The 23,438-nt window shown below is 36.4% G+C and overlaps 1 protein-coding gene across 9 annotated transcripts in view; it reads left to right on the plus strand.

Moving 5' to 3' along the window:
• ptprt (protein tyrosine phosphatase receptor type T) overlaps window positions 1–23,438 on the plus strand; it is a 233,346-nt gene that overhangs the window by 134,099 nt on the left and 75,809 nt on the right. For all 9 annotated transcript variants that reach the window (XM_052559577.1, XM_052559568.1, XM_052559569.1 and 6 more), the window contains exons 10-13: window positions 6,051–6,252; window positions 7,335–7,437; window positions 11,146–11,419; window positions 22,179–22,215. In XM_052559577.1, coding sequence (XP_052415537.1) covers window positions 6,051–6,252; window positions 7,335–7,437; window positions 11,146–11,419; window positions 22,179–22,215 — 616 coding nt within the window. The remainder of the gene's footprint in view (window positions 1–6,050; window positions 6,253–7,334; window positions 7,438–11,145; window positions 11,420–22,178; window positions 22,216–23,438) is intronic.

The following is a 23,438-nucleotide window of genomic DNA, read 5'->3' on the forward strand; positions in this document are numbered from 1 at the left end:
ATGACTTTTGCCAAATCGTACAAATTTTATGAGCTACACAATTCGTATTAATTTTTACGAATTACCTACACCTAACCCCGCCCCAAACCTACCTGACACTTGAGTTAAGACAAATTATATAAAATCGTATGAGTGAGGTCATAAACAAATTCATACGAATTAGCCTCCTCTTAAAATACGTACGAATTGGTCATGAGATAGCGATGGAAATTTATAAAGACCATTGTACATTAATTTCAGTACCAAAGTATTACCATCAGACGCCATCAATGTACCATGTACTTCTTTTTATGATGCCATGGTAATTTTTTCATGCTAAGATTTTTAGATATCTACCATGGAAATACCATAGTATTCTTGGCCTTTATGAAAGGAATTAATACTATTATTCAGCAAGGATACATTGAATTTATTAAAAGTGTCAATAAAGACATTTAATATTTCAATTAGTTTCAACATGTTTCAATTTCTAATTCAAATAAAACAACATTGATAATAGTATGTTTTTTTTTTCAGCAATTCAGCATATTAGAATGATTTTTGATGGATCATGTGACACTGAAGACTGGCGTAATGATGCTGAAAATTCAGCTTTGATCACATGAATAAATCATATTTTACCATATATACATGTAGAAAAAACATCTATTATTTGATATTGTAATTATATTTTGCAATATTGCTATTTTTACTGTATTTTGATCAAATAAATACAGGCTTGGTGAACCTTTAAACACACACTCACACACACACACACACACACATACACAAATAAAAAAATTTACCGACCCCAAAATTTTGAACACTAGAATAAATACTATACAATACTATACAATACAAAAACAATAATCTTGGTTAGTTCCATGATAATTGGTCAGCATATCAATTTAACATTGATGAACCATGGTACCACCATAATACGTTTTTTCTAAGTAAAAATCGTTTTTTCTCTCTCTAAATAAGTCAAAGTAAGAGCTGTCATTCTATGTGATGATGTAGTTTGGAAGGTTTCACCTTTAACGAAGATAAACAACATGCTCTGCCCTTACGGGATGGAGGAAAACCTGTGCACATCCCACCTCCTGCCTTCATGGTGTTGTTTTCATTTCCATCAATAAGCACTTGAGTTGCAAGCACTCGAGTTAAGAGAACCAGTAACCCCTATCTCTCCAGAGCAGCTAAACCCGGTTACTGGGCTCATGGTCCTGTACGTCTGGTCTAGAGACAGCTGGAGGGAGGTCTAAATCTGGGTTAATGTTGAGAGTATGGTTTTTATTTACCGTTTGTCATGTCATGAGACAGTGAGATTGAAGTACCCTTATTTTGTCCAAAACAGCAGACATTGACATAACATTGCTAGTAGTCGGAAGGAAGTTGTGTTGACAAGGTACCAGGTTTATGCAATGAGTTAGGCACTGGATTTTACAAAGTTTTTGAGGTTCACTCCATCTTTAAAAGACATTCATAATTTTAGTAATTATGTAAGTAGTAACAAGTAAACAAAAGATTCATCTGCAAATTATGTATTCTTTATTTTTTAGTATTATCTATGAAGTAAAGTTTTTATTTTGAGGGAGAATGAAATTTTTATCACCAAGTCTATAGACATTTTCAACTATTTTCATTCTCTCTCATGTCGTATAGTTGTTTGTGGAGAATGGTGAGCCATGTTTTGAATATTTTGTGCGTTGACAATGTTTTTAGATTTTTCACATTAAAAATAATGTCAAATCACATTGTATTGTAGTTGATCATTGTGGTCAGTGTCTAAGTGGACAGTTATTGATCAATATATGAGAATATATAATTAGTATTTGTAAAGTACTGTATTTTCTTCTATATTTGTTTCTTTGTCTATTTTATTCTGTTTTATGAATTGAGTGCAATGTAACATTATTCTCTACACCAATTGTTGTGTAACCCCATTTCTTCCTGGCATCCAAAACCCTCATAACTCACCCCTCAAAATTTACCGAATACTAAATAATATTCTGTATTCTCTTCCAGTCTGTTTACCAACTGAATCTCAGGAGATGCTGGCTTGAAAAAGGCTGAAGAATTACTAACCAATCCAGCTTGGGTTTATAGTTTTGCATTTCACGTATCTGCTTGTATAACAGCTGCCTTGGATTTCAGATTCTTATAATCTTCTTTGAAGGGTTGAAAGTCCATGCAGAATGAATTTTAGATGTTTAATTGCTTCGAGCTTATTGAAGTACTTCTTTGTGACCAATGTATGCAAGTGTGGTTGCAGGTTTGTTTGTTTGTTCTTCTAGGGTGCCTTTTTTTGTTAGTTGTTTTACTTGTCACATGAAAAAAAGGAATATTGAATGACAGTGTCACAAGAGACTTTATCCCTGTTCCAAAGCGTAGTGAGCTGCCTTCAGTATATGCCTGCTGTTTACATAGGCATCTGCCTCATATGGCTCAGTTGAACTGTAACATAGCAAGGGTCTGTTTTGGAACAATTTCCATAGGCAGCAACTCAGGGGCAAATTGAGGCACACACTTTTACTAATGCCGTGGTACACAAAAAACTTACATTAACACACTGAATAATAGTTTTATAATGTTGCTAATATTTATGCATTTTCCAATGCTCATCACAATGCATTTGGTCAAATCAAGGCATGAAAACAAGCTGTAATTCTTTTTTTAAAGTGTGTTTCATAAGAAAATACTATTTCAGTTTTTCTACTGCAAATATCTTTAATTTGATGTGTTTCCTGCTGTTTCTTTGTAATTGATCGTGGAATTTACTAGCAGTTGCACCTTTCTTTTCCAGTGTAGCATAAGAAGCAGTGTACTTAAGTTGCCTTTGGAAAAGTCTTTTTGTTGCTAGTGCATTTATTATGCCTTTAAAAGGCTGCTCACTGTGTTTTGGAACAGCATCTATGTCCTTTTTTTACTCATTGCTGAAGTGAAGTAGCCATAAATCCAATATCTCCCACAAACAGGGCTGTTTTCTTCACATTCCCATCTCCACTGCCAAACTGAACTGGGAAATGAACCCTTTTCAAATCAGCTGTGGTCAATTAAACTCAAGCGGCTCTTTTCACAAAGAGCCACAGTGCATTCAGTAGTGCATTAGGCCACTTTTAGCAGCCTGTCGCGTGGCATCACATGCCCCCTGGCCAACACTTCCTGTCTCCCCTGACAACAGTCTGATAAGAGAGAGAAAGGACAGATGAGAGCGAGATATAGATCCCCCATCCTCACCTCTTCATTTCATACTTTCAGTCTCCCACAGGATTGACCATCCCTTGTGAGTTCTGTCCCTTTTCTGAAGGGTTGAGAGTCCATGCAGAATGAATTTTAGATGTTTAATTGTTTTCTTCACTTCACTTTTAAATTCAGTGTGTTACTTGTTGTGTCTTGGTAATTGTTGGTGAAATTTACCTGCAATTTCTCAGTCAAAATTGTTTCTTCACCTAGGGTTACACTGAACTAGACACAAACTCAGACCTGTATCAAAACATCTTGAGTGCAGCTTACAGCTGAATTATCCAGCTGTCTGTATATTTCACGAACAATACCCTTCAGCCACCTCACGCTTTCTGTTTCATTGTGCTGTAAAGAACCTGTGTTTTACGAGATATGTTCAATACGACCCGCTGTTGGCTGAGTATATTAACACCGATCGAGGGCACAGATTTACAGAAGAGCTTCACTAAAGGCAATAGATGATATTTTAAAAGCCCCTTTAATAAAAGGCGTGCCATCAATATCTAATGGCCTTTCATTTACAAGAAAACCTATGAATTTAAAACAGAAAGAACACAATTAAATGCTTATGGCACAACTAAAGACATGAGTTGAAGCAGAATTACCTGTTTGTCCAAACAGTGACCGAAGAGGGTTTAAACATTTCTGTCAGCATGTACAGTCAATTGGCAGCTGTAAAAGCAAAATTCAGGCTGTAACTCTCTATTAAGACTGATTTATAATCCGTAACATGTAAACTTGTGCTTGGCAGTATATTACACCAGGCTGCTCCACCACACCTCCGCACCACTGCGTGATTTACTGACCCAACAGGAAATCATAAACATGATAGCATATTAAATCAAAACTAGGCTGCTGGAAAACATAAAAAAAGACAGTATAAACAATCCTTTGACATGAAATAAAACAACAAGCATGAAAGTTTAAGGAAAACCTATGAATAGCTGGATACTGTTACTGCATGCTCTTGTCCTATACAACAACATTCATACTCCCAGAAGAGATGGTGTGTGTGAGTCAGTATGAGAGCGTTTATTAAACAGCATTGTCTAATAAATGATAATTCTGTCATTTTTTAACTGTGTTCATCTTCATGTTGCTACAAACCTGAATGACTTTGTTTTTTTCTGCAGAAGCATATATTTACCAAGCTGCTTTTTCAAACTGTTTACCTTTAAACAAAGAGTTTCTCACAAGGACACATTAAATGTAGCAAAAGTGACAGTAAATACATTTATAATCTGTTTTATATAAATGCTACTTTTCTGAACTTTCTATTCATTAAATAAAAAGCTGATTTTTTTTAAAATGTGTCCATTAAGCAGCATAACTACTTTCATCATTGATAATAATAAGACATTTTTCTTGAGCAACAAATCAGCATATTAGAATGAGGAATCACTAAAGACTGGAGTAATGATGCTAAAAATATAGCTTTGCATCACAGGAATAAATTACACTTCACGTTTTGATTTTAGTTGCACTGTCCCTTTAAGTGACTGTATTGTATATACTGTCTATATACATATATATATGTCATCTGTGGTTGTCTTTTTCCTAAAGATGAACAATGTTCCAAATATTAATTTTAATTTCAGAATCACTGAGATGTCTTATGTCGAGGTCTGAAAAGTTTCAGCAGTGAATTGTGTCTGTCTCTCAAATATGTGTGTGAGTAATATTTGGTTTGAATGTGCAGATTTGCTTCTCCTGACTGTTTTGTTGCCTGTGGTCAGTGGACAGTCACGGATGTGTGTGTGTGTGTGTGTGTGAGTGAGAGTGTTTAGAGGGCATTCTGAATCACTCCACTATGCATGAAAAGCTTTTAGGCAGCGGGCCTGCCAGGCACCCAGCTGTCAATTTATTTGATTTGAATTGTGGACTGGAGTTATGAAGTGTGAAACGTCAGGGCTAAAATGTTTTGATTACCCCCATTCACTGTGGCCATCAATTTCCATCAGCCTCCTCTAAGATATGGAAGGTATGTGCGTCTTAGCATGAAAATGGTTATCTGTAACCTAGTTTAGTATTTGTTTTGGGGCGTGTTAATTCTTAGTTGGATGTCGTTTTCTAAAATGTACATGTGCAAAGCAAATCCGAAAGCCTCGTAAAAGTGTTTAATAAGCGGCTTGTATCTACAGCGCAGTGCACTGAATGTGCTTGTTATTCATTGTATTCATAATATAATATTTGGGTTGCATTTGTAGTGACTGGAATTGTCTCAAATATTTGAAGAGAAAATCTGAATGCAGAAAAGCCAAAGTAATAGAAAGAGATCCAGTTAAACAAATGTTCAGTGCTAAATTGCTTTTCCTGTTCCAAAGGGTTAACCTTATTAAGAAAAATTTAGTTTAAAGGAAGAATTCGCTCCAGACTGAAATGTTATTTCATCACACATGTGTTGTTGCAAAACTGTATGACTTTCTCCTTTCAGTGAAAAAGGAATCCAATAAAAGCACAGGCTATTTTTTTAATTTAAGCCGTCATTAATTGAAAATGTATGTAAATGTGGCATGTGAAGACAGGTTTGTCATTGAAACATTTAATTTCTTTGAAACTGACAGCCTTTGGTCAATATACTGTATGCTTTCGTTGTATGTAACGGAGCAACATGAGCATTCATCAAAACCTTTTCTTTTGTGTTTTTTGGAAGAAATAAAGTAATTCAGGTTTTGGACTTAATGGTGAATAATCTAAGACATAACTTAACGTTTTGGTGAGCTATGCATGGTATAATACATTTAAATTTGTGATTCCACTGAATCTATGAAATTCTTAATGATCTTGTCATTGTAAATGTTTATTGGTTTCTTCTTTTTCATTAGATCACCTATAAAGCACTTGGCTCCCTAGACCCCAGTGCAGATTTGACAACACAACGTGGCCATGTCTTCAAACTCCCAAATGAGACCCATCATCTCTTCGTAGGATTGCATCCTGGCACCACATACTACTTTACTCTGAAAGCCAGTACAAATAAAGGCTTCGGCCCCCCTGTGACCAACCGTATTGCCACCAAAATCGCAGGTAAGGGAACGGCAGGGTTTTAGCTGAGGGTGCAGCTAAGATTATTGGATATTTTCCAAAGGCTAATGATGATTATACGCAATTATAGTAAAACAGACCCTCAAGTTCCAGTTTAATTGAGTTAATGTGACAGACATTTGTTCTTTATGGATAAAGAATATTGACGTCAGACAGACTGGTGATAATGTATGAAATTATTTCAGGGAACATGAACTGACAGGGTTAAATAAGCTTAATTTGATTGCTTACCTAATTATCTCTTGCATTTCTAAAATTTGCATAATTAGTTTTGTCATTTTGACTTTTTTGTGTCTTAAAGAAGCTTTGCTGGAGCGAAAATCTCATTAGCGAGTGGTATTATTGGCATAAATATCATTGGAATGCAGTTAATGTAAAGTGAACAAAATAATGAGAACATGAATCGTAAACAACATCCTCCACAAGTTTAACCGTATTCCTCTGGCCCGCGGCTGTCAGTTCGTTCCGTTTCATAATGACGTGGCATTTGTGCAGCACGCCAGACACCATTTATTAAAACCGTATTGTTCACTGAATCTAAACATTGTAATGTGAGAGTGACATTTTCAGAACGATTACATAGTAATGATCGTTTTGAGTCAGGCTTCAACACTGTATGCTTTATCGTAGGAGTAATACTGTGAAATTAATGTTTTTACAAATACATGAATATTAATTCTGCATAATATCAAAACATGTTTTTGTGTGTTTGAAAGGCAGCTGAGTCCAAGTTCAATACAAGCTAAACTCTGTTTTAATGACATTCTGTCAAATTCCGCATGCAACGATTTTGACATCTCCTTCAGATTGTAAAGCAAGCATGAAGTGTTTACATTAATGCACTTTCATTTCAAAGCTCTTTTATAAAATATTGTTCATTTTATACTTGCAAATGCAATTAACTCATGTTACATAAACCGATAAAAAGTGCAAAGCTTTTTAAACATCCGGTTCTCATCCATTTGTCCTTGTCACTTGAGATGAGATCTGCTAAGCTATGCAGTTTGTGCTTGCTTTATATCCTGATAGTTGGTGTCCTTTAACATGAATCTGTGTGTGTGCAGCTCCATCCATGCCTGAATACGAGACCGACTCTCCTCTCAACGAGACCGACACGACAATCACCGTCCTCCTAAAACCTGCCCAATCACGAGGGGCCCCTGTCAGGTGAGTATCCAAAATGTATACCTTGAATGCGATCTAAGTTGCGATAAAAGTGTCTGTCAAATGCATAAAAGTAAATGTTATTGATGTTGAGAATATTTGCATTTAGAACATAATCTAAGGAAGTACTTGTCAAGTGTGTTCTTTGGGGAATATAGAAATAACAGATATAATGAGGAAATTTAAAATCCTAATTAGCTGTTATCAATTGACTGAGATTAGGAGCCTGAAATTGTGCTCACTGGACCCTTAACATTGGCTGTGAAGATTTAAGTACTTGTTAACAGACATTCTTCTGACTGTAAGTAACTTTGCAAGTACATCAACTTATGTGACTAACCATAACCCTATCCCTGACCTAACTGTCTACTAATACTCTAATGAGAACCAGTGTAGTTGCAAATTAAAAGAATGTGAGGTAGCTGACATGTTTTTGCTAAGTTGCTTATAGTAAATAGAAAATATAATGTGGATCAATAAATAAATAAATAAATAAATTAGATCTGCGGAAAAATGCGAAGCACATTAAAAGGCAAGAATACAGCAGATTACCCATGATTCCTCTCTCCAATCATCCAAGAGGGGTCTAGTGCACTGACTGAATGAAGAAGTGCATTACTGTTGATTCACTCGGGGTCCTGAGGGTTTTTAAATGCGGTCATTCAAATAAGCATCATTTGTATGCTAAGCCTTCGAGGGGATCCTGGTCCATTTGGCTGTGTTTTGGCACCTAAACAGAGCCTTCCTCTGTCTGGAAATTTAGACTGTGAATGTGCAACAGATTTTGGCAAATTCTCGAAATTGCAAGTCGACACAGTTGATGTGCAATGGGAGCCCATCAGTAATTAATGACAATTATTTGGTTGCAAGCACAGTTCTGAACAGTATTTGACAGTGTTATTGTAGTACCATTGAGATACTACTTTTTATTCATATTTTGAGTCAGTTAACATTTGTATTTGAAATATTTTACATTGTCATTGTAAAGTTTGTCATTTTTTACCTTTTTAAATAGTTTTTAAATATACCTATATAGTTTTCATTTTTATTTCAGTTAATTTTATTGTAGTAAATCAAGTTAAACCAAGTTTCAATGAGAAATGGTGCCTTGCAAACTACCTGGGTATTCTTAAGGCATTATAATGAATGCATAATGCATTATAAAATAAAAAAAAACTTTTTATATCAACTCATGAATAATGCAACAATTTTAATACATCATAATACTTATATATTTGTGGTTATAAGTTTAATAGTATGATGTACATTGTTTCTGTGGCTCAAGTGGTGACGAACTGCGTTAACAGTGCAAGGTTGTGGGTTCGATTACCGGGGAAATCATGTTAGGTAAAAAACGGATAAAAGCGTCTGCTAAATGCATACATTTATTTATTTAAATTTAAATGTATTATTTATAACACTTAATGAACACCATGTTAAATCTACTTCATTTACAGTATAATGGACTGTATCATATCTTGACATTGTTTATTTAAGATCTGCACAGTTTCTTGCTACAGTTTGTAGTAATGTTAATTAATTGATGTGAGTTTAATACTAAAAAGGCAGTTTTATATGGTTACATTTAATTTTGTTGGTCCCCTTAATCAATCGACTATAAGCAACTTTGCAACTACATGCCGACTAACTCTCAGTAGAGTATTAGTATGCTCAAGAATATGCTCAATAAGTTGACGTACTTGCAAAGACACTTCCAGTAAGTTTATCTGTTTGTTGACCATCAAAATAAAGTGTTAGCATATATTTACAGTAGCAGACATACTAATACTCTGTTGACGGCTAGATGACATGTAGCTGGAGAGTTAATTATCAACCGCTGTCTAAAGGGTACCATCACAATAACCAAACTGATATTACAATAAAAATTGTTAAAGCAAATGTGTCATATTACACATTCATCTGATCTTATGGCTGTTTGAAAGAAAAAAAAAATGTTATTATTATTATTATTATTATTATTCCTACTTATAAGTGATCTTTGACCGCTTTAGGTAAAGTAGCATCAGAAAAATTGCAAGATATGGGACTTACATAATACATTATAACTATGAGAAAAATAATAATTTGTAAAAGTGGATGCAGCTTGTTCATTGTGTTATAAATCATCAAACTCTTAAACGCTATAACCGCAAATAAGTAAATATTATAATATATTAAATCTATTCTTATGAATATTAATGAGATTATACAACATATTAAAAGTTAATTATAATGCATTTTGCATTCATTATAATGCCTTAAGAATACACTTATAATGTATTATAAATATGGCTTCATAGAAAGTGTTACCAAATTTTATATATATATATATATATATATATATATATATATATATATATATATATATATATATATATATATATATATATATATATATATATATATATATATATATATAGTTTCAGTTTGAGTTTTAAACAACTAATAGCATTTGGCAAGACAATATATGATAACATTCTATTCTATTCTATTCTATTCTATATAATTTAAGGGTAGAACCAAACTGATGCCTGTTTTATAAATAAATGTGGAAAAATGTTTAAAGTATTTCCATTGTTAGTGTGCTCTAAAATGCATATCACCCTGGTAATCCATAAGCATCTTTATAAAAAATATGTGACTGATAATTGTTTATAATTACAGCATCTTTTGACCTGGGTTAGAGCGGACGCACAACACACAACATCCAGTGTGCACTTAAAGCCATTAGTTTGAAATGGAGATCCAGTGTGTCTGAAAGAGAAAAGCAGGCAGGCCTCTTTGGTCATGGGAAATTATCCTTTATGAAAGATGCCAGATTAGAGGCTAGGATAATTTGCCACGTCTTTGCTACACGGAACATACATTTCCCAAATTGCACATAATTGGGAAGCATGTTCTTGGCGTAAGACCACATAATTGCAAACAAGTACTATTAGCACAAGAAGCTCAAAAGATGTCCTTATCTATTCATCGTGTACTGAAACACACACATGTCCCTATCCAGTCCTCCCCATGATAAGCACTTTCAAAAAGCCCAATGTGCACAAATCCACCACCTCCCCTCCAGCTAATTAGCGTAGTAGAGATTTCCCTCTGCTGGCTCGCTACTGCATCGCCTGCCTTGTTGTTTTCTTCAAGAGGAGAAGCAGCTGTGTATTTCTGGGTCTCATGCAGGTTTAAAGAGTTTTTTTTTTTCCAAGAAGAGAGTTTAATAGAGATGTTTAGCAGCTAGTTGCTAGCGTTAGAGAATTCTTGATGGCTGACAAGCCCTTCTGTGATTCCTAGAAAGCTACGGGAAGAGATGTTCTTGATGGTTTTAATGGCTCGTTAAATTGCCTCGAGCACAGCTCCCTCTCTGTCTTTTTTTTGGATGTGCCATCACTAACTGAAGATATTTCTCGAATCGAGAGGCTGCAACATAATGCTAAAGGATGTGCTTAAATATTACAATTGGCACCTTACATATTAAGCTAGATTTATTGTGCACCAGTTTTCTCATTGAATGTCATTTTTTCCTCATCACTATGTCACATTACAGAAATTAAATGCATTGTGAACATGTTTCGTGTTGACTTAAATAAAAACCTATTGGAAGTGTGCCTCTTACTTAATTTTTTTGAGGCCTCATCAGAGACTAGCTACAATAATGAGATATTAAGTACGTATTTTGATATTTAGTACATGAATTCATCTTTTTTTCCCCTCTAGTGCTTATCAATTGGTGGTTCAAGAGCAACGGAAGCAGAAAGTTCGCCGAGCCACTGATGTGTTGGAGTGTTTCTCCGTTCCTGTTAGTTTCAAAAACGCCTCCATCTTGAATTCACCTCACTATTTCGCGGCCGAACTCCCCCCTGTGAGCCTTGCTGTAGTACAGCCCTTTACTATAGGAGACAACAAGACTTATAATGGCTACTGGAACGCACCGCTGTCACCAGCCAAAAGCTACAGCATTTACTTTCAGGCCCTGAGCAAAGCCAATGGGGTGAGTATCCCATTTACTGATTATTTAATTGACCAATTCAGTCTTCTTGATAACGGTTCACACTTGAGTATTGGTAATGAAATAATGAATTATATTTTGCACATGAGAATGGAACTTCATGACAATTTAGCATTTTCCAATACTCATCATTATAATGTCCAATATTTACTTTAGTATGTTTTGTTCTAACAAATGCTGTTAAGCATGCACATGCCAAAAACAAGTGCAGATGCACGTCAAAAAAAAAAAAAAAACTAATATATATCTGTATTTCTTACTATAATATAGTATTGCAATAATAGGAATCAAAATAAGAAACAGTATTGACAATAATGTGAATGATAAAAAAATGTAAATTAAAAAACACCAATGATGATAATGGTGGGAAAAAGTAGTGTTTTTTTACGCTTATTTTTAATGACATTTTTTGAGTGATTCAGCTTTAAACAAGTCATCTTTACATCTTTACAAGTCTTACCATTGGGCGAAGAAAATCTTGTTTTAAAGTATGAAGCCATAGGATAAAAAGTCTAAAAGTACACAGAACATAACCTACATATCATCCAAAATTACAAGGCTATCCTAGATATATATATTCACATATTAGCATTTCAGCAGGCACAATGCACTCAGTAAAGGATCCATTTGGGCCTGCTGCATTGCTGTGCATTTTGAAGTATGTGGTTCCCAATTTGATTGGATTTGATTCAATTCAATCTCTCAGTCTCAGGCGGCTGGAGAAAAGCACTCAAAAACAACCTCAGACCGTGACCCAGATAATTTGATTGGAGATTCATGCATAAAATATGGATTTAGGTTGGTAGTTCAGATTTGTTTTCAACTTACCTTGTTCCAAGTGTGCTTGAGGAGCGTTTGGTGTAAATGTGTGTGATTCAATTTTTTTCATTTCCACGGGCGCAAAGTAACAAATAAATTCACAATGCAATTCAGTTTTGAGATTACCTGTCATACTGATAGCTATTCAGTCCGGCTTGATGTACGTAGCAGTTGTCATTAGTAGAATCATTTATTGATTTGGGGCATTCTGTGCAGTTTTGTAATGATATTTATGCATGGAAAATACAAAACAATATCAGTGCTTTATACAGTGACTCTGAAGAGTATTTGGACTTTGTACACGTCTGAATGTGATTGCACAGGAGAACAAATGATAATACTAAGTGCACATTTCAAACTTTGTTTAGTTTATCTGATAAAGACAGAGATTAACTGTCACTTAATATAAGTGATGATGCTTCAAACCCAAACAAGAATTTTAAGACTATTAACAAATTTTTAAAACCTAACAAATCGCACGTTCTTCTGTTCAGCAGTGTAACAGGTTTCTTAAGTTTTTGGAGGATAAAATTGAATTTATCTATAAGTCTATTGGTTCTTTCCCCGACTCTGTGCAAGGGGTGTCTGTCGACAATCAGTACCTCATGTTAAATATTGTTAATTCTTCTCTTATTACTGGGATTGTTCTGTGTGAACTTAAGGTTGCAGCTATCACACCAGACCTTAAAAAGCCTGGATGCGATACCTCTGATCTAACAAATTACAAGTCCATTTCAAATCTTACTTTTCTGGCTAAAGTCCTAAAACATGTTGTAATTACATTCTCATTTGTCTTTTAACAACCTTTTAGAGCCTTTCCAATCTGGGTGTAGGTCAGGGCACACTACTGAGACCGTTTTGGTTCCCGTTATCGATGACCTTCTGGTCTCAACTGACTCTGGTGCCTCTTCCATTTTGGTTTTGTTAGACCTGAGTGCAGCATTTGACACAGTATGTCACTCTATATTACTTGATAGACTAAAGGAGTTGGCTTGGTAACTCTTTGGCTCATAATGTCAGCATGAACAAGAACTGTAGGCCTCGTTAAATTTTCTAGTCATCATTATCACTTTCCATGGAGTCCAAATGCCAGCATGACTTTTAAGGCCTATTCAGATGAAGTGTGTAATTTTGGGGGTGTTAAAATACCTTTTCTTATCCCTGCTGAAGCAAATCATAGGTTGATTCCCCCGAAAAGAGCCCTTCTTCAGTTGACATTGCACACATCAACTTAATAGAAATACTACTGTTTTTTTTTTTTATCTCTCCGTGTAGCAGCAGTCCATAAACGAATGCATCTCAGAGTGCCACTGCCCACAGAGTTTCTCCTGGCACTGCTAATAGCACCAGGTCATTTTTGATAGACTTTATCACGTCAGTCTTGCCAGAGATGGCGAGAAAGGGGAGGGAGGTGGTCAGGGGAATAGTGGTCTCAAACTGTTCTAAACTAAATTAGGATTCCTCCGCTCTCTTTTGTCCCTCGGTTGTGTTTGTGAACAGGACCGCAGACGCTTGGGCTAAAAGAGCAAGTAATTGCTGCTGCAGGCGTCTTTTGTTCTGAAAGAGGGATACGGAGTGGTGAAGAGGCACTCACTCGTTTAAGTGGCTGAACTCACACTAGACAGAAATTGAAACAGACACATGCAGCTTTTAACAAAATGGAACCCGTAAAGCGTGTCCCGTCTTCGTTGTGTGGCAGGTAAAAGGACAAGTTTGGGGCACTTTGTTTCCACTGATGTGTTGCTCTGATAGGAGCAAACACTCTGGAGGAAAACAGCTTTCATTTAAAAGTCGCGACCTGTCAAAGGTGAAATCATGGCTTGTTTGAGTGTGGCAGCTATTGTTGGACAACTTGATTTAAAAAATAATCAAACAAACAAAGTGTTAAAAAACATGTGCCCCAGGACTAGTGTTAAATGTTCAGTTGGCAGGTCAGATAAATAAATATTTAAGAATCTGCACTATTTATTGAGTAAATTCTCGTGAAACATCAGATTTCCTTTATTTCACCAAATCACAAAATGCTCTTGTAATAATAATAATAATAATAATAATAATAGCTGTATTAATAGTTTTAATAGTAGTAGATTTTATTTTATTTTATTTTATTTTAATAGTAGCTTCTTTTTTTTTACTAGCTGTCTGGACCCAATCCAAATGTATTTAGATTTGAAACTAAAATCTTGATGAACTACCCAAACTGTGTGCCTTGATGCATTCAAACACTGAATGCAGAGTTTTCATTCGGTCAGTGCAATGAAATACTCAATGCAGTATTCATACGGTATATTCATGAATATGATTAATTGCTTACTAATTAAATGAAATGGGAATAGCCCTAATCATGGGTTAATTTGTATTTTACCCTCTTCCTGTTTTTCTGTGCAATTCATCAGCATCTGATAGCATTGATACTCTTGGTTGGAGACTAAACATTTCTCTCGTGGCAGTTGGGAGTATTTTTGAAGCGTCTCACACTTCTTTAACACGTTTTTTGAGAATCTCTTGCCTTTTCTTTCTTAATTTACACCTGACGCTGCAGTTAGCTGTCATGCTTTCCTTTGTTCTTTATGAGAAACAGAGTGCTATGTATGAATGAAAAAACTATAGACAGCACAAGCAGCTTGTGTCATACTATTTTGCTTTGTTTTTTAGTTTCTTTTGTCTAAATCTCCTGCTAATACTTCACCAGACTGAAGGTGTTACTCTCGAAAGCAACGTCTCCTGAAATAGTAGCGCCGCTGTCTCAAATACCTCCAGACAACTGGCTGATGCCACTTTTCTTTTGTCATTTTGTAACACACATTTCTTTTATTCATTCTCTATGGAGCGTTTTCCCTCCTGAGCCCCTAATGTGTAGATGATTGCCTCAGGAGGTTGAATTCATACCTGCATTCATAATTCCTAATTATAAACATCCAATTCACAATCTGTTTAAAAGACTGCAGAAAACATACCTTAAATTATTAGACACTTGAATGGTTTTTTCGTCTCCTAGGAAATAATATTTTTGATCAGCCCGTTTGTGTGACGTGCAAAAGCTGCTTATGACAAATAAGTTTCATTATAAATCATGTCTGTAGAATATATGTGGTTATTTGTTCCTTCTAGAGGCCCAAACTTAGAAGAAATCAGTGTGTTCACACAAACTGAACTAGTTGATAGTTAGGTATGGTTTCCTAGCTTACAGCTAGGTTAACTAATCCAAAGAATGCTTCAGAATTGAGCGAGTGACCACCTAGAAACGGTATAGACTGTAAATCTGCTGTCATATGGATTAACTCTAGCAGGCACGGCAAAAAGCTGAACGGTGACATGAAATCCATATTCTTTAACTTCTCTGGCTAACCATTAGGCATTTGTCATGAGTCCTGTGTTTTTTTTAAAAACATTAATGAAAAGTTGTCACTCAAGTTTAGTAAATTGCAGTCAGTTGGATTTGTCTGTGCAGAGTTATTAGCTTATTTTTGCTTTTCTTTTCTTTCAGAACTGTCATGCATGTGCCAATCTTTCCATTTCGCAACAAAAGCCATCTTTTTTGCTTTTGTTTGGTTTAAGAAGATCCTTACCACTATAGCAATGGTCTCACAACAACTTGACAATGAGCCACAGCACTTTAGCATCATTCCTCAGACCAGCAGCCTTTTCCTTATAGGGTGCCTTCTCACCTGCCTCATTTAGTTCGGTTGAATCGTACCAGAGTCCGTTTCCCAGTTTGGTGCGATTCGTTTGGGCAGGTGTAAAAGCAGGAATCGCACTCTGGTGCGCACCTAAAGCTGACCAAACAAGCATACCGAGACCAGCTTGAAGAGGTGGTCTCGGTACGCTTTCAAACAAACTCTGGAGCGGTTCATTTGTGGTGAGAATGTGATCGGACTTCGAACAGACCCAACTGCAAAAAGTACTGATCATCTTTGGACTAAACCAGCTGCCGTAGTCAGCTGCGTTGTGCTTTATGGGATGAGGAAGTGTTTATTGACAGTTTGCAATTTAGCATGGACAAACTTGGGAGTAGTGAGGAGGTGCAGAGCCTCATAGAAATTTGGTCAGATTACCATGAGCATGTCAGAGTTAAGAAGAATTAATGCACGCCTCCGCTTGAAGTTACGAGCAATTCCAGCTCGCCGTTTGCAGTGCATTAGAACGTTGTTTTCAAGCCGCATCCGCGCTTCATTATAGAAATGTATTTTTTGCATATTGTGGTGTATACAGACAATGTAATAGATTGTGGCCAGGGACAAAACCAGCCCGCACAGTCGTCTCTCCATAGTTGTGTTGTCTCCGTGTTGTTTGCTGGCTTTTCCTCTTATGTTGGAATTTTTTTCCCGCACGTAAATTCTGACCAATTGAAAAGCAGTTTAGGAAATACGTCATGGCCAGTGAGTGATGTAGATGTTGTTATGTGACTACATTTTGGTTCATTTCAACTGGTACGGACCAAAGCAATCAGTGTGGTGTGAAAAGGAACCAAAAAAAAGAAAAGAAAAATGCTACAATGTATAATTGTTTGTCCTTGGTTCGGACCAAATGAATCGAACTAGAGATGTGAAAGCACCCATAAAGTTATTCAGTCTGCCAACAGTTATTTTGCAGTCTGTTAGAATGACGAAGTTAGATGTTTAGATGAAGACTCTTTTCTCAAATTCACTCACCACCCTGCAGTTTTTCCTGCGCTGCAAAGACTTGTTCTTTTTCATCCCTTTTTCTCCGTCTTTCTCAGTCTTCCTCTCTCCGTCGTTATGCGGTCATATTAAAAAGCCTTTGACAGTCTGTTGAATTATTTGACTGGAGGGGCAGACAGTATAGCTCAGCTGTCACTGGATGTTTTCCATCAGCCGAGACCCCCTGTTATTATTCCATTCCCCAAGTCCCAGCACTACGACGCACTCAGAAACAAAGTACCGGCCCTCAGCTCCTCTCACCCTTTTCGGTTGCACTTTATTTTACAGTACGTGTACTTACATGTACTTATAGTGTACTTACAGTGTATTTATCTAAGAAAGTTTTGGTAATACAAGGTAACTATATGGGGTAGGGTTAGGTTTAGGGGTAGGTTCAGTGTTAGTACCTAGTTATTACATAGTTATTGTAATTACTATAATATGTACATAGTATGTACATGGGGAACAGGACTGTAAAATAAAGTGCTACCCCCTTTTCTCTTACAAAAAGTACTGAAGTCATATCATGGTGTAGCAGAATTTTATTAACTAAGAGTTTCCCCTCAGTAAACTCTTAATTGCTTATTTCGGTGTGAGGTTGACGATAGGGGTGTCCATGGTTAACCGGTTAACCGATTAACCGTTAAAAATTGCGTAACCGAGTGAAACATTTTGCTCGGTTAAGTGACGTCAATGGCGTGCATTGAATTTAGTTGTAATACATTTTTGCACCACCAGAGACCGCCAGAGCGCTCCCAGACATTTGTAATGTCCACAAGAAGAAGTCATTTTTCTAATATGAAGCGGGCAAAAAAAAGTACAGCGTTGGAGCACTTTAAAATTGAGAGTGACGGGGCAAAATGCAAGTATTGCAATACAGTGCTTAGACATACTTCAAGTACAACCTCGTTGTTGTAATCTCAACAGCCAACACCCGGGCATCATTAGGCCGGTCAGGTCTCACTGAATGCGTGGCGATGAGCGAAAGCATCTCAGCTGCGTGGCGTGTCTGTTTTTAATTCGGCTCCCATGTTAACAGGTTAGAGCTTGCCGACTGCCTGCGTGAGACGCGCGGCTCAGGCGCGGCTCGACGCGTGCATGCTAGAAATAGAACTGACGCCTTGTTGGAAGCGTTTCCAGGCAAAATATAATAGGAAAATATGTTTATATGTCATTTTGTACACAAATACATATTAATTCATGACATTTTGATATTTGAAAGTCTATAGGTTGACATAAATTCAGATATAAATGTAATTAAAAAAAATAATTATCGATTTTCAAATATTGTACCTGTCAAACATATCATAGTCATAGCCTTAGCGAGGCGGCCGCGGAGCCTGCTTGTTACCTTCGCCTAAACACGGAAAGTTACATAACCATTACTAGAGCCTGTTCCTTTATTTATAACATAGCCAAAGGTCGGTGTATATTTGCTTTATACATTTTAGGCTTATTCTCAAATACAGATTGTGTTAGTGGGCGGGATTATTAGGTAGTTTTAATAGGACAATTTGACCGGAGAGATTAAATTTTGTCGGACATTTCTTTTTTTGGCCAATGTCTGGAAATTACCGGACAACGGAAACCCTGGCGCACACTATGGTTAACCGATTATTAACCGCTAAGGGCCTCGGTTAACGGTTAATGAAAAACTTGAAAACGTGCAGCCCTAGTTGACGATGAATTTATTTGTATTTTTTTTTTAATGTTTGAATTTTTTGGGAAAACAATTTAATATTTCTGTGGAATTTTTCTTTTCTGTGATAAATAAAAACTTCAAAAGAACAGCTTTTAAGTTTAATTCTAAATCTTTTTTCACCTTATAAATGTCTACTGTCAATAATAATACATTCCTTTTTTTTCTTTCTTTTTTCTTTTTTCCTTTTTTTTTTCTTGCTTACCCCAAAGTTTTGAGCAGTATAGGGTAATATTACCATCTGATACCATCATGGTGTACCATTGTACTGCCATAGTACTTTTTTGTAAGTGATATCTTACTATGGTAAATGCCATGGTACATAATAAGTACCCTATTCATATTTCATGGTATTTACTTGATATTCTAAGGTACTTCTAGAACACCATACCCCCAACAACAAAAAAAGGTTTAAACCATGGTACCATCTTTTTGCCTTCCCTCCCAGTTTTTGTAGCTTGTATGCCTCCCTCCATTCATCTGCATTGAAAGTCTTCATAAAACTCCAACAATATTATTTTCCCCCACTTCTACAGTGGCTAGCAGTGTTTGACCCTGCATGTCCGATAGCAGTCTGTGACAGACAGATGGTCCGCTCACATATGGACCCCTCTCCACCTCGCTGTGCCAATCCACCCCCTGCTTCAATGCCACAATCAGATGGGACAAACCGTCACTGACAGCGAGGTCACATGTTAGTGGCTGCCCTTTTCTTGCATAGCACTGCATTGACAGTTCATTTTTCAGTGTCAACAGTTTGAGTCAAGGGTGTTGTTGTGTTTGCATTCATCAGCATTGGATGTATTTGAGCAACTCGTATGGGTTTAGATTTGCCGTGAGCCCAAATTGATATGTTGCCAAGGGGATTTTTAATATTTCTGAAGAGTGCCACTCATAAAGGCACAGTGAATTATAAAATAAATACTAGGAGAGAGACCGTCTGTATTGCTTCTTCAAAATGCATTTTCTGATTGATTTGTTAGTGGTGTTTGCTAAGACGAGCTTCATCCCACATGCAAATGATACCTCAAATCATGCGTCTTGTTCAGGAGAGGTGTGCTTTTACTTGTCTAAGTAATCAGACCTGGCGGAGGTTGCACCCCATAGACTTGAATTGAAGGAGGGGCTGGGGGCACATCTAGGAGTCAGAATGTCATAGACATAGAGTCTTTTGACTGCGCCAGTGCGAAACCACCTAGCAATCACCCAAAATACCGTAGACAAGTATACAAGTATTAACCCTGTTAACAAAAATTTTTTTTGTCTGTGTTGTCACGTCTCTGGATAGCAGCATTCTGAACTTGTAAAGAATCAGTTGGCAGATTAATTTGAATGATTTATACAGCATACAGCAAAGTGATGTTGAGTGGTGCTAAAAAAAAAAAAAAATAGTAGTGAATTTTGAGAAATGTGTGTTTGTGAACATGTAAAGGGTTTTTTTAGGCTGTCTAGGCTGTCATTCTGGAGATGATTTTATCTAATGTAACTTGGAGTGCACTTATTAGGGTAGAAGCACATTCTGGGCAAGTGCACATACACAGGTGTGACTACTTAGACACTGCAATGCAAGTGCAACTTAAACTGATAGTCCACCCACTCACTGTCATGTGGTTCCAAACTCGTTAAACTTTGGTTCATCTTCAAAATATGAATTAATTTATTTTTGAAGATACCTGAGAGCTTTCTGTCCCTCCATCAAAAGCCCAGGTGTAAAATAAATCAAGTCTTGTGAAGAGATATTATGGCTTTATACAGTATGATGAACAGGTTTAGGCTTTAGGCTTATATTTAGAGCTAAACAGTGATCGACATACAGTACAGACCAAAGGTTTGGACACACCTTCTCATTCAAAGAGTTTTCTTTATTTTCATGACTATGAAAATTGTAGATTCACACTGAAGGCATCAAAACTATGAATTAACACATGTGGAATTATATACATAACAAAAAAGTGTGAAACAACTGAAAATATGTCATATTGTAGGTTCTTCAAAGTAGCCACCTTTTGCTTTGATTACTGCTTTGCACACTCTTGGCCTTCTCTTGATGAGCTTCAAGAGGTAGTCACCTGAAATGGTCTTCCAACAGTCTTGAAGGAGTTCCCCGAGAGATGCTTAGCACTTGTTGGCCCTTTTGCCTTCTGTCTGCGGTCCTGCTCACCCCTAAACCATCTGGATTGGGTTCAGGTCCGGTGACTGTGGAGGCCAGGTCATCTGGCGCAGCACCCCATCACTCTCTTTCTTGGTCAAATAGCCCTTGATGCCTTCAGTGTGACTCTACAATTTTCATAGTCATCAAAATAATGAAAACTCTTTGAATGAGAAGGTGTGTCCAAACTTTTGGTCTGTACTGTATAAATAGAGAGCATGTTTGAGGTTCTGTGTTTACCATACAACCTGCCACTTTGTATTTGTTTATTTATGAATAAACACATCAAATAAATCTGTTCATCTAAGGTTTGGTAAGCTGGACTTTCAATGGAGTGACAGAAACCTCTCAGGTTTTACTAGGTATTATGGATGACATGAAGGTGAATAAATAATGACAGGATTTTCATTTTTTGCATTCTTGCATTGCTGCGTTGTTATCATTGGTGTATCTTTTCAGTAAGATTCTTGTCAAACAGTTGCTCTACCATGACGTTAGTAGTTTACGTAAAGAGAAAAATGAGCACAGAAGAAAATAATTTATGCTATAGAGCCTCCTGTGGCAATGCTGAGATTATAGCATGTACTTCTGACACTCTTTTCAGATGTATAATACAGCTGCTATACAGTATAACTTTCTGAAGTATTGCTGTAAGCAAAACCTTCCAAGGCCCTGTGATGTGTAGGCATTACTGTTTACGTGCCTGCTGAGATGAGGTGCACAAGGACAGCAGATCTAATCAAAACAAGTGGCTGTTGTAAACATGCTCACAGAAACACATGGTAGCATCTGGCTTCCTGTCTCAGAGCTCTAAACTTCCATGCACACTTCACACCAAAATCTGCCGGCTAATTAACACCTGTCACGCCACACGTGCCATTCGGATGATGCAAGTGAGATTTTTTATCATCATAACTGGCATTCCAGAGGCAGCCACAAACGCTTTTAAATGGAATAGACTAGAACAAGAAAATGTGTTGTTATCTAAATTAGCAGTTTTATTCATATTCATGTTAAATGCGACTTAAACAACATGACTACATTTGTTTATACCATCAAAAGTAATTTTTTAAGGATTAAATCAGGTCTTATTTATTTGTTCAGGGCAAGTTTTATGACCATAAATGTCTTTAACTTGACTGTAGTGACTTAACATGCATAGGAAAACTGAACTATAATGATAATTTCTCTCTGTTTTGGCTTTAGCACTGCAGTTGGGAACCCTTCACTATCATTAGAAATGTTGTTATATAATGAACGGTTTCTTAATGTCATGCACCTCATGATGAAAATAAGCCGCACTTCATTGTGTTGCAATTACTAAGATCACTGTAGCTTGACAAAAACAATGTTCCTCAATACAGTGTCTTTTCAATGTTTAATTAAAACACAAACTTTTCTCTCCTCTTCCAGGAAACCAAAATCAACTGTGTGCGACTGGCTACCAAAGGTATGAGAATTGTTTCATTAATTAATTAATTTTAGCTCGTATGAATGAAACACTTTATTATTAATTACTACTGATTTATTTGTTTATTTATTGATTTGCCTGTTCTGTTGTATATCCAGATGAGACTTGCTTTGGAAAAGTTCTTTGGCTGGGTTGATATTTGGATAGTTTAAGTCCCTGTAGCTAAACACAATCAATCAATCAAATTCATTGAAATAATGTTTGGGTTGGAATTAAGCAGATGTAATATTAGAAATGCTATTTCCTCTGTATTCTTAATAGACCTTTGATTTTATAGTGGAACCCATTACTAAAGGTACATGATGAGGTACAAAAAGAAAAGAAAAAAAGCACGAAGCCTTTTCATTTAAGTTGTACATTCAGACAAAGCTCAGTTGCATCGGACTGAGATTAGTGCTTCCGGTTTCATTGAAAAACTCAAATCCCATTTTTTTTTACCTGCATGATTATCTACGTTTGGCCAACAATTCTGTTCAGTTTCTTTTGCTCCATTTCATTTCCCCTCCTCTCCGTAAAAAGACCCTTTTACATAATCACTTTCAGGAACAGAGCGATCACAAAAGACTTTCTATTATTTAATGGACATCACAGATAAAGAGGCACTATTGCCGTCCAGTGCTACACACTCGTCATATTTTTTTTCCTTGCCCATTCTTTCTTTTCCAGTTTTCTTTCATTCCTTTTGGCTTTTTCTGCATTTTATTCAGTAAGCTTGCTTCTGCGCACACCTGTTTGTTTGTTTTGCTGAACTCCATGTCCATTTTAGGCTTTTTTTCTTTTCTTTTGGTCATGGCCTGTTTTCAGTTCATATCCCAGTTAGATCCGTCCTGAGTTGGGTTCTTATTATGATTATAAAAACCAATTACTTTTGTGTTTCTGTCATAGAAACACATGCTTTACACTGTGATGCCTTGGATACAGACATTTGAGCGTTTCAACCTTCCCTTGCCTTTTTAATGCTTTAGATTACGGGGTGAATTCACTAAACAGCTTTTGTGATTTTTTGCACATGGTATTCACTCAATACCTGCAAACTAGTTTAATGAGATGAAATGGAATGCAAACACGTGTCTTTTCTATGTGCACTAGACTGATTTAAGTTCTTGCCTTGTTCATAAAACCCAGTACTGTGTTCTGAAATACCATTAAGTTATGTTTCTCTAGATGTTTTGGTTATCAAAGAGATCAGTTGCTGTATTTAA

The sequence above is a fragment of the Carassius gibelio genome, chromosome B6, assembly GCF_023724105.1.
Source record: "Carassius gibelio isolate Cgi1373 ecotype wild population from Czech Republic chromosome B6, carGib1.2-hapl.c, whole genome shotgun sequence".
Classification (NCBI taxonomy): domain Eukaryota; kingdom Metazoa; phylum Chordata; class Actinopteri; order Cypriniformes; family Cyprinidae; genus Carassius; species Carassius gibelio.